Source organism: Arachis ipaensis, chromosome B05, assembly GCF_000816755.2.
Source record: "Arachis ipaensis cultivar K30076 chromosome B05, Araip1.1, whole genome shotgun sequence".
Taxonomy (NCBI): Eukaryota; Viridiplantae; Streptophyta; class Magnoliopsida; order Fabales; family Fabaceae; genus Arachis; species Arachis ipaensis.
Genome location: NC_029789.2, coordinates 142,850,553 through 142,863,546, shown reverse-complemented (window position 1 = coordinate 142,863,546; position 12,994 = coordinate 142,850,553). Strand labels below are relative to the sequence as shown.

Here is a 12,994-nt window from a genome sequence, read left to right as displayed (position 1 = left end):
AATAAATAAAGTTATATAAATTTTTTATTAAAAAATTAAATAAAAATATATATATAATAATTATTATTATAAATATTTTATAATTTAAAAATATTAAAAATAATTAGTATTTATCTTAATCAATTTAGATTGGTTGAATAATCATCTCATTTGTCTGCTTAAGCAATTATTTGGAGTTCGAATCTCGCCTTATGTGTATAACAATTTATTAGTTAGCGGCACACTTTTAATAAATAGAGCATTAGAGCATCAATGTGTGGTAGATTAGTCTTTGACATGCCAAGTTAAAAAATCCGTAGAAAAAAATGTATTTGTCTTTAAAATAGATTAATATCTCATTATTAATAACAATACTTATGGATTTTTGTCTTTGTTAAAATTTACTTGGGACAAATTTATTTGTTGATATCATATTCATTCTTGAAGTCAAAACAATATTATCAACATTGTTCCTTGTTAAAACTTCACATTTTATGACATAATTTTAAATTTTTAAACTTATAGACTTACGTCATTACAAAATTTATTAAATTGATTAATATTTCTTGGTAACATAGTGTACCGAAATATAATTATTGCTGAGTATTAGTCAGTGTGAAGAGAAACCAATAACAACTTTTGTTATTCAATATATAATTTATTCTATTGAAAAATAAATTAGTATTTCCTGAACTGATAAATACATTTCTTTTTAATTTCTTACACCATTTGATTTGGCAATATTTGTCGTTAAAGAATAACAAATGATCACACTGTCTGACAATATGATATACAAAGTAATTTCTTATCTTAAAATTAATTATGGTTAGTGAGATAAAATTCAAAATATTTTTTTATTTTCTTACTCAAATTTAAATTTAAATATAGAATTTATTAACAACTTATCCTTTTTTAATTTCAATAACAAAAATAAAATTGATTAGGTGCAAAATATTTAGCATTTAATCATTTCAATCATTTAAATTTTAGTTACCTTTAAATATGATTATGATACTTAACTAAGTATTATATATTCTTTACTAATTTATATTTAATAATTTATCTCTAATAATATATTTAATAGTGTAACAATTAGTTTGTTATATCTGTAAAACTTTTAACTATAATAAAAACTAAAAATGTTAGATATGATGCAGAAAAAAACTAAAGCGTCATAAATATTTTACTAAAATAAAAAATATATTTTTTGTTCATTTTTTAGACACGTATCTATTTTTTTCAAGTTATAAATTTTAATTGATATAAATTAATGACAATTAAGTGTATAAAAAATATTAATTAATAAGAAATAAAAAATACGTAAGGCAAATATGGTCTAAAAAATTCAGAATATTAATATGTTATATTTTTTATTTTCTCAATTTTAGACCATCACAAACGAACATTAGTTGCTCTTCAATGTCTAAAAACTCAAAATATTAATATGTTATATTTTATATTTTCTCAATTTTAGACTATCACAAACGAACATTAGTTACTCTTCAATAATGACAATATTTTTAGAAAAATAAACATAATTAAACGATCTTAAAAATATACTAATTTTTAAAATAACAAAAAAAGTACAATTACCTAAAATATATAACATTTGTGTAGTAACTAAAATTTAATTGTCAATATGAAAGTTATATATAATATCATATCATAATCAAATAAGTGTTTAATCAAAGAATTTAATGTTTATATAATATGACAAAATAAATTGAAATTTGAACTTAATCATAGTAAGAGCTCAAGTTTAAATTTTCATAAATCTTTTTTTCTGTCAAAGTGAATTATGCAATAAAAAATATTCATAAAGGCATTATTAATGTTCAAATAATAGAAATAAGATCATACTAATTATATTTATACACAAATATCTATAAGAGAAATGAGATTTAAGAGCATATAAAATAAATATAGCACCTACAACCTTTACACTAACACGATAAGATGATCATCATAAGCATTTTTAGCACAATTAAACAGAACAACATATAATAATAAAGAAACAATCAAATCTAAAAAAGTTATAGAACACCTATCATGCACTACGACTATTAGCATTGAAGAAACTTTAACCATTTATTCTTTTATTAACCATCTTCTTATTTATTCTGCATTTCATCTACGAATATGCCAAGAACCAAACTCATGCTTATTAAGCCTTTCAAAATCTCATATATTCGTGCCAATCACAATATTATTATGCGTCGTCCATACATACCAAAGAACTAAAAATAACAAAATTATCCATTTATTTTTTATGATGATTTTTTTATGATTTTTTATCAGTCTTGAATAGTTTGCCAGTGTATTATCTGAGCTTATACAAAATACCAAAGACCGTTGCTGAGAAGATAATTTTTCTACAGAGAAGATTTTTGTGGAGTAAGGAGGATGGGAGGCAGGGTATGGCGTTGGTGAAATGAGAGTTGGTGCAGGTCCCAAAGAAATTCGGTGGGCTGGGAGTAGGAGATGCTATGATTCGGAACACAGCACTGTTGTTTAAGTGGTGGTGGTGTTTTGCTAAGGAAGAGTGCCCATTGTGGAAGAAGGTGGTCTGTTCCTATAATAATTTGAGGCCGAATGAGTTACTGTCTTCTCAAGTGCTGCCTACTAGAGGAGGCCCATGAAAGAATATTTGCCATATAGAATTTAAGGAGCAACATTTGGGGGATAAGATGATTACAGGTCTGGCAATGGAGATTGGTGACGGACGAAAGATCCAGTTTTGGGAGGATGTTTGGTTGCAGTGTGGTTCCTTGAAAGATCATTCCCCCAGGCTCTTCTCTGTTTCAAACCAATAATGTGGGTCGATGATTGGGGATTGTGAGTTTTGGGATGGGTTAGAGTGGATTTGGAACTTCCAATGGAAGCGGGAGCTCTTTCAATGGGAGTTAGATCTTCTGAGTCAACTACATGAGGCTTTGAGACCTGTGAGGCTAGCGAATAATAAGGAGGATAGAGTTGTGTAGAAATATGATAGACTTGGTATTTTTTTGATTAACTCTTTTGTGCAAGTGCTACAAGAAGAAATGCTATCAGAGGATGTAACCAGTTAAAGCTTCACAAAGACCATCTGGAAAGGTTTGGTTCCACCAAGGGTGGAGTTGTTTGCTTGGTTTGTCCTGGTAGGCAGGGTGAACACCAAAGATCGGCTAAGTCGGTTCGGAATTATTAGCCAGGATGATAAGAGCTGTGTCTTATGTAATAAGGATGTTGAGTAGGTCCATCACTTGTTTCTTGGCTGTGATTTTGCTTGGCAGGTGTGGAGTGCATGGATATCTATGTTTGGCCGGCTCTAGACTTTCCCGGAGTTAGTGAAGGACCATTTCCTGACTTGGACAGATGAGCCGCGAAGTAAAGAAAATCGAAAGCAGCGTTTAAGGTATTTATGTGCGATCATTTGGCACATTTGGATGGAGCGAAATAGGAGGATATTTCATAATCAAAAGAAAGACGTAGAAGATATCATCACAATGACCATCCTTAGCTGCGACGAGTGGAGAGGTGTGATCCCTAAGGTTGTCTTTGTTCAAGGAGTTTGTGGGAGTTGCCTGTTTTTTTGTTTTGTTTGATACTATTTGCTCCACTCTAATGTGTTGAGCTCTTTTACTTTAAAAAAAAAGACAAAATAATATTGTATATATTTAAGTTAATTTTAATTTTTTTTAGTAACCAAATTTATCATAACATAATCGATAAACAATGACAGTTAATACGGATTGGATACGTTTTTAGTATAATATATGTTTTATTATTTTGTACAAAACAATAATAGTTTTAATTTATATATTTATTATTGGGTATTAAAAATAAAAAAAGTATTTATATTATTAGTATTTTTCTAACCTTCCTAAACTCGAATGTGATTAGGCCTAAAAGCTTGTCCACCTCGTTGAAAATAAATGTAATCTAATCAGTTTTCATCTGATAGTGCTATACATTGGCATAATCCACAGGAGTATTTTTATACATAGAATTATCAATCAATTACGTATGACTTCTGATGAAAATAATATATTAAACATAGATATTATTTGTTAGATAAAAGATAACAGATTGATAAAGAAAATTAATTATAATGGGTATATTCATTTTAACAAATATTTTTCTATCCAACACTATCAAAAATACCATGGCCACCCTAAATTAATGAGACAGCAATAGAATGACTAAATTGAGACATTTTCGCACTATAATATTCCTCAAACAAATAATTAATGAAACACTCATTTGTGCCTTTTCATTTTGAGTACATTTATATATAAAAAAAATTACACATAAAAAAAAAAAGAAAATACCATGACTATTATCTAACAAAATTAATTTGTATTTATTGCATTTAATTTGAATAAGTAAAAAAACATCTTATTTTAAGTTAGTTCTTAATTCACATGATTTGAATTTAGCTCAATATATATATGAATATATGATTTGATTTACCATCATTAAGTGTAAAAATCTGATTTTTATATAATAGAATAGATAATAAATAGAATAGATGAGAATATGATATGTGACGTATTTTAATCATAAAATTGATAATATATAATATTTTTTATGAATCCTTATTGCTTATTCGTTGCTAATTTTTACGTTATTACTTAATAATTTTCACTTATAAAACTATCAACTACCTAATATTATGGTTTAGTTAATAATAATGATGACGTTAATATTTTTCATAAGTCTTGTTAGTATTTATAATTAGGAAAGAATCATAAATAAATTTATTTCCTTAACGACTGTTAATTTTGTTGTGAAATTTTATATTATCTTTAAAATTTTAGCGTAATTGAGTATAATTTTTACATTTTAAAATGAATTTATTCGAGAAATTAAAATATAAATCATATTATTATTACAAAATTACTTTATTAACATAATTAATGGTGCTTACTTGAACAATTAAATTTGGGCAAATCACCCATTTAAACGAAGCATTGTTTAAATTTATACAATTCCACCAAAGTAAAAAACGTTACAAAGTTCCACCAGGTGCATATTTCTTTATAGTTCGAATTAGTATAATTCGAATTGCACATTTATATTAATTCGAATCATACTGATTCGAACTACACACGCGCACACAAGCACTAATTCGAATCAAGCTGATTCGAATTACACACACAAGCTTACACTAATTCGAATTGAGTAGTAGTCATGTATTCGTGCCCATAGTAATTCGAAAGAGGCCATTTCAAATTACTTCCTGTTTTGCCTATATAAGGAGTTTGAACTAACCTCATTCGAACCACTATTCCAAATCCAAATCCCACCAAATCCCAGAGAAAACGACCCATAACGACTCCAACAAAGGCTTGAGCAGAATATTTAGCCAATGGGGAATAATCCAGACAGACTTGATCGTTTGGATGGAGTAGCCCATATAGCTGGTGTCATCAACGAAGAGGTTAGTGCGAAGTTGTTATTTTAAAATAGAAGCGAATAACTTTTTTTTCTATATATTTTTTGTTAGTGATTTTGATAGTGAATTATGTTAGTGACTGTGTTAGTGAATATTTTTAAAATGAATTTTATTAGTGGTTTTGATAGTGAATGATGTTAGTGGTTTAGGGGGTGCACGATGTTAGTGGTTTTGTTGGCGGTTTCGTTAGTGGTTTCGTTAGTGAATGATGCTAGTGATTTTGTTAGTGGTTTTGTTAGTGGTTGTGTTAGTGGTTTTGTTGGTGGTTTTGTTAGTAGTTTTGGTGGTGGTTTTGTTAGTGGTTTTGTTAGTGATTTTGGTGGTGGTTTTGTTAGTAATTTTGTTACTGATTTTGTTAGTAGTTTTGGTGGTGATTTTATTAGTGGTTTTGTTGGTGGCTTAGTTATTGGTTGAAAGATTAAAGTTATTTTTTATTTTCTGGTACATTATCTTTGCAACCCCAGCGATGCATCTCGAGCATGCGGCGACAGCAGGGTATGCGTCTGGACGAGAGGTACGTTCTGTACTTGCAGATGGTTGGCTTATACTATCTTGCGAGGCTGAACGAGAGATGGTTCAGACTGGATGAGCCGCTAGTCAGTGTGTTCATTGAGCGCTGGCGTCCGGAGACACACACGTTTCATATGCCGTTCGGGGAGTGCACTATTACACTGCAGGACGTGGCGTACCAGTTAGGACTGCCAGTCAATGGACGTTATGTTAGTGGTTGCCTGAAAGATTTCCAGACGTACATCTAGGGTGGTCGGCCAGCTTGGGTCTGGTTCCAGAAGTTGCTTGGTGTATTGCCTCCTGCGAACCAAATCCAGAAGTTTGCAGTGAACTGCAGCTGGTTCCAGGAGACCTTCGGAGAGCTCCCTGAGGGCGCCGATGAGCCCACAGTTAGGAGGTATGCCCAGGCCTATATCATGATGCTGTTAGGGATTCAGCTATTTGCCGATAAGTCTGGCAACCCCATTCACATCAGGTGGCTCCCATACGTAGCTAGGCTTGAGAACATGGGTGGCTATAGCTGGTGATCAGCTGCTCTCTCGTGGTTATACCAGTGCATGTGCCGAGTGGCGAACAGACATGTGGTGAAATTAGCCGGACCGTTACGGCTACTTCAGTCATGGATCTTCTGGCGCTTTCCTGGATTTAGACCTGCTGGATATGATACATTCACCTGGCCCTTGGCCTTGAGGTATTGTTATGTTTTTTTGTCGTCTACTATTATTTTATTATATCTACGTTTATACTGTTATATTACTTGGTGTTATTCTCATTTCGTGATAACATGGGCATGGGTTGCAGGTGGTCTGGTCACAATCCTACAGTGAGCGAGAAAGGACCTCGAGTGTAGATGTGAAGGCTCAGGATAGACCTCTTACAGGCTGGGGATGTAAGTACATGAACCACTACTTCGGATTATATACTCTTTCAGATTAGCAAGTGTTCTTGGCTAATAGCTGATTCTATGTACTCGCAGTTTATTTGGATGCCATACATCTCTCCTGATGTTCTTCAGGTTGTGCATCCGAAGATATTGGAGCTTTGGCATACGGTGTTGGGGAGGTGTGTGACGGCGCTGATATATTTTGTTGTCATAGAGTGGCACCAGATAGATCGGGTGCTACCACAGTTTGGTGGAGTACAGCCCCGACCCCAGCCCGTCCTCGACATCGACTTCTTAATGTCGAAGGATGGCAGAGGTAGTGATCGTTGGTTCCCGTACAGCTTGCAGTTCTGGCACCTTCATTGAGAGAGCCGAGCGGATCATGTGCTCTGGTCTAATGTTGTACCTGACCTAGGTCCGTCACATGATTTTCTAGATTGGTGGAGTCAGCATGGTAAGAGATTCCTGTCACCTGAGATGTATCTTGGGGATCCCAGAGCCGTGCCTATTCCAGAGGAGGCGACACAGCGAGGTGCCGGACGAGTGCCTGACATGGATTGGGTGGACGATGTTTCGGATAGGCGTCGCGTTGAGCGGAGAGCTCGTGTTGGGACACGTAAGAGCCAGCGTGAGTGGAGGTGGCTGAATCAAGCCATGGCGGAGGGAGACGCTAGGGGGAGGGGTGGTGGCAGACGATGGGGCCGTAGTGGACGACGCAGAAGCCGTGCTGGAGTAGACGGGGGCCATGACGAGGATGACGACGCTGGAGATCATGATGGGGCTGGTGGGGAAGATGACGGAAGGCATGATGGTGGAGGGGGTGGCAGGATCCCGGGTGGATTAGGCGGCAGGACCCCTGGCGGAATGGGTCGAGGAGGTCATGGTGGAGATTTGTATGTGTCTGGTGCGGTAGACGACTTGGGTCATAGTGGCGGGGGAGATGGAGGAGGACCCTTTGGCGATTACTTTGTTGGTGTCCCCAGCTCCGACCAGGCAGTTCATGACAGCCAGACATGGGTTAGTCCAGGGCAACTACTGTCAAACTTGCTGACCAGTGATGGTCTTGATGCGGATTTCGGAGGATCACACTTTCTAGAGGAGATCAGTGTCATCTGAACTCTTAAGACCCACCGCAGCAGCTCATTGTATGACTCATCCCAATCACCGTAAATATGGGTGACGGCCTTCTGCTTCGCCAACCAGACCCTTCTATAAGTCGGCCTGAACCCGAAGTATGCCTCCATGGCATTCAGCAGTACCTTGATGTAGACGGATGCATCAGCTCTAACCATTTGACTTATGAATGCCGAAATCACATGATAATCAAGACTCATGTGGTCACTTGAGATCAATGTCGCGAGACAAGTATGAGGTCCGTTGTACCGTTTTACCTCCCAAATACCCTTGCGCTGCCGGAGACTAAGCCTAATCAACCATGTGCACCCGTTCCCAAATTCGGTACACTTTCCAACGTACCTGCGATAATCGGACTCCACCACTTTGTACTGTACCCCGCGTCGGATGCTATACGTCTTCACGCTTAACACAGCCTCCTCTTTATCCTAAAACTGCTAATCAACCTGGAACTCTGTCAGACCTTCAGTACCCTGGGTATCTCTAGCACCAAATCCAATGGGATCCCCAGGAACCCCCTCCTGTCTCATGGCATCCAAGTCCAAAGATGAAAAGTGCGGAGGGTACTGCTGTGTCCCAAAGCTAGAACCACCGCCAGTCCCAGCTGGATTACTCGCTGCAATGTCATCGCCACTGTCATCAGCAATGAGGTCCAGGTCCACATCATCATCGTCATCATCATCCAGCAATGCATTACCCATACCAGCTGGCGCCCCACACTGTAAAGAAGTCGGCACCCTATCCACGATACCAACCTCTCCGCCACCACTGCAGTTTAGATCAACGGCGAATGACGGGGAGGCAACAGGCTCGTCCAGAGGTGCATTCATAGGCACGGACGAAGATGCACCAACAAGTCTCGAGCTAGAACCGGCTACCATGCCTATAGTGTGGGTATTCCGGTTCGAACCCCCGAGCTAGATACCATATTAACCAATTTTGCCAACAGTTTAGGTGTCTTGACCTCGGGAAACTGCCGACGACAATGAAAGAGGACCTGCAAATCCTCATCACTCCCTATGATGAACAATCGTACTTCACGTCATCTCGCAGCACTGAGATAGGAATGCGATAGAATAACTTCTGAACCCATTTCACGTCTTGCAGCCCAAGTTTCTGTATTATAGAATTCACGAAGTTATCGAATCTCATCGTAGGTCTCATAAAAATACTCAGAAGATCCTTATGAGTGAACTTCACACTAGATCGTGTTTTTCTCTTAGTTGACCCTCTGTAATGCACCAACACTACAAAACTCTCCTCACTAGCCATTTTGTCACTCTAATGAGAGGAATTCACGTTCACACCATATTTATACACGTCTGACCCTCTATAATTCGAAATTGTTTCGAATTATACATATATAATTCGAATAAGCTCTCTTCGAACTGCCTACGAACCAACCATTTCTAGTTCAAATTGACTAGTTTCGAATTACCCTCCATATAATTCGAACACCCTTGATTCGAATTACTCACGTTTGTAGTTTGAGCTGGTTTGATTCGAATTACAGATATGCATGCTTTGGTTGATTCATGTCTCATTTTTTTTTTTTTTGCTGAATGGCGAAAATTGTCTCTCCTATTGGCTTAAATGGGTGATTTGCCCATTAAATTTAGCTTCTAATGATACTAAAGTCAACCTATTTTATTGTCTTGTGCCTTCAAAAATTCACAAGACTGACATAAAAATCTAACAATTGAGAAATAAAATTCGTTATAATGGGTATGTTCATTTTAATAAATATTCTTCTATATACTATAAAAAATACACTGGTCACCTTGAAGTACTACAAGTTTAACTTCCATCAACAGTGATAGAATGCTTAAATTGAGATATTTTCAGGTTATAGTATTCGTCAAACAAACAATCAATGAAACACCCATTCGTACCTTCTCATTTTGAGTACATTTATACATAAAAGAAATTCTACATAAAGAAAAAAAGAAGAAGAAAATAAGAGTTGAAATAGCAAGAGCGATAAAAACGACGATTCTTATAATTTTGTGTGGCCACATATATATAGTAGACCAAAAGAGCATGATTATCTAATAAAATCAATTTGTATTTATTGAATTTAATTTGAATAAGTAAAAAATTATTTTATTTTAGTTTAGTCCTTAATTCATATTATTTGAATTTAGTTCAATATATATGATTTGATTTTATTTGATTTAATTAGTAATTGAAAATATCCCAGTTGCCTATTTTATTATTTATACCTAATTTGATTTAATAAATTAAAAAATACTACCAGAATATTAAAAGAAATAAATTAGAAAATACTATTAATCAAATTAATATAAATTATAATAAATTATGTAATATTTAAATATCTAATCAAATCAATTAGTTAATATAGTTAGTTTATCGTAATAATTTGTATTTAATGAGTTAAAAATAATAAATTGAGAAGCATGCCACGTTAGTTTCATCATTAAGTGTAGAAACTCAATTTTTATATAAGTGATACTCTAACAAAGATTTTATAATTGTCTTCATGTGAAAATTTTTCTTTTTGACCCTTAAATGATGAATTATAGGGTTAGATTTTATATGTTTTGAAAGTGTTGTTTTTATTTAAAATGTGATCAAATAAATAAATCACATTTTTATATAAAATATTTTTATAAAAAAATATTTTTAATATCTTCGTTTGAGTAGCTCCCTTTTTATATAATAGAATAGATAATAATATAAAAATTATACGATAAGTGATTTGAGAAAGAAAAATACAATTAAACAAAATTTAGGACAAAATTGATATGAATGATAAAAGTATGAAATGAAAGTAAACAAAAGAATTGAAGAATAAACTAAACTTTATAACAGGAATATTAAGCTATGTTATATTAGTACATTAAATATGTATTAAATTGCGGGGATAGCTCAGTTGGGAGAGCGTCAGACTGAAGATCTGAAGGTCGCGTGTTCGATCCACGCTCACCGCATTTTTTCTTTCTCATTTGTTTTCTGCATTTTCGGATTAGGGTTTTCCTTTTCCGTAGACTTGCACCTTGCACCACCTACTCTTTCGTTAGGTTCTTCCGTTTTAATTAATTCTTTATCCAATTCGATCCTCCATATTCAAATTGCGACATCTACGGTGCCCGCAAAACCCCAGATTCAAAACCTTTTTCTCCTTTCCATGGCTTCTCGGGGAGCCAGCGTGGTACTTTCAAGGGCCAACAGAATAAAATCGAAGCTGCAAACGGCGCTAGAAGCCACTGTTCTGGAGGTAGACGACGTGTCGTATCAGCACGCCGGACACGCCGCCGTTAAAGGAAACTCCGATAACGAGACTCATTTCAACGTGAAGATCGTTTCCCCAAAATTCGATGGGCAGAGCCTCGTCAAACGACACCGTATGGTGTACGACCTCCTCGCCGACGAGCTCCAATCAGGGTTGCACGCTATCTCCATCGTCGCCAAGACACCCCAGGAAACCACCGGCGCCAAATAATGCGAAAGTTCCAAGCTTTTGAAGGTGTGAGTGCCCAAAGTTTGAATCTTGTCCCTCTTTTATGCTAACCCATTTAAATTTAGGCTATTGATATAATCAAAGCTCGAGGCTTTAGTGTTAGATGTAATAACTTATTGTTCATTAAATCAATAATTGGAGTGAAAGCTTAACAGAATAAGCTTAGTTGATACTTACCATTCCTTGGAACTGGGGCTTCTTTTGAGCACCATGTGTTTGTGTTTATGTGTGTGATGGTTAATGTGTCTGAATTGGTGGTTTTGTTTATCACCTTCTGTTGTGTTTGAACTGGAGAGTATGCTTACCTGTCAATGGTGCTATGCTAGCTGCATTATCATCTGTCATTACTCATAAGCTAGCTGTTTCAGCTGTGCTAGCTTTATGAATGGAACCTTGATGATCTTATGTGACTGAATGATTTGTAGAGTGTGAGATGTTCCAATTGTTTTGTAAACTATTATATTACTTTTTGTTTGATCCTGAATTATTAATGTGCACATATTCTTCTGTTCATGATGGTATTTGCATGCCCTGCCAGGATATATGTCACAGGTGTTCTTCATTATTATGGCATTTGTTATAGATCTTGATTTATTAATTTTTATAATTAGCTTTTTTTTTAAGTTGACTTTTTTTGGTAAATGAGAGGAAATGTCTTTGCCTTTGAGATTTTTTAGATGGAAACAAGTTTTCAGTCACTTCAAAATGTTGTGCTTTTGCCATTTGAATGGAATTGATTGACTCTGGCCAGAAGCTCCAATGATGAATCATTTATATGCCATAAAACTTCCTAATTCTTTCGTTCCAATTTCTGAAAAGTTTATGTTGAAGAAGGTAATTCTGAGGAGCTACAAAAGAAGAAACAATACAATGCTTTGAACTATGTTTGGGTTGAATTGGTGCATATCACTGCCAAATTTTTTGCTTTCAAATATTTTATGTGACTCTTCTTTTACATTATGTTTTTCTTTTACTGCTAGGTTCCCGATTTTCTGCATTGGAGAGGACTTAAATTGACTAAAGACGTTGACAAACCCGCATATTAATAGTGGAATAAACTAGGGAATTTCCATTTCAATGTTGTTTGGAATTTTAGTAGAATTGATTAATAAATGAATGGAATATAGTAATCATTATAATAATTTATTTATGTTACTTAGACATTTTAGACTTTTCGTCATTAGTAAGCGGCGATTTAAGTTAACTAACGGATGAAGTGAAAAGGCATGCAAATAATAATGAATTGACTAGCTAAAACGAATCCAAAGTTTTGTTCCTTTTTTTATCTTATTTTATTATTAAGTAAAATAAAATATAATATCTGGTATTATTATAGAAAAATATAATTATTGGGAGGCTATGCTTACTTTCCTCCGTCTATACTCTCTTTTCTTTTCTCCTTCTATACTAATATATCGATAAGAATTATTGATGATAATTTGGTTGAATAATTCATGATTCAGCTGATAAGTATGATTAGGTTAAGTCATTGAAATATATTGAATAAGTCATGTGATTTGGATCATGTTTGTTTCCCTGTACTAAAAAAAAAAAATTTAAGATTAGGAAG

At 34.7% G+C, this 12,994-nt stretch overlaps 1 protein-coding gene and 1 non-coding gene across 2 annotated transcripts; both read left to right on the top strand.

Moving 5' to 3' along the window:
• Positions 10,822–10,894, top strand: TRNAF-GAA. The gene has a single exon. It is a non-coding gene; the product is annotated as a tRNA-Phe (tRNA).
• On the top strand, positions 10,837–11,937 carry LOC107644579 (protein BOLA1, chloroplastic). The gene has a single exon (XM_016348468.2). The coding sequence runs from the start codon at positions 11,092–11,094 to the stop codon at positions 11,404–11,406; it is 315 nt and encodes a 104-aa protein (XP_016203954.1). The 5' UTR covers positions 10,837–11,091; the 3' UTR covers positions 11,407–11,937.

Bases quoted from the DNA above. Each gene is read 5' to 3' on its own strand.
- LOC107644579 (XM_016348468.2), top strand. From the start codon at position 11,092: ATGGCTTCTCGGGGAGCCAGCGTGGTACTTTCAAGGGCCAACAGAATA.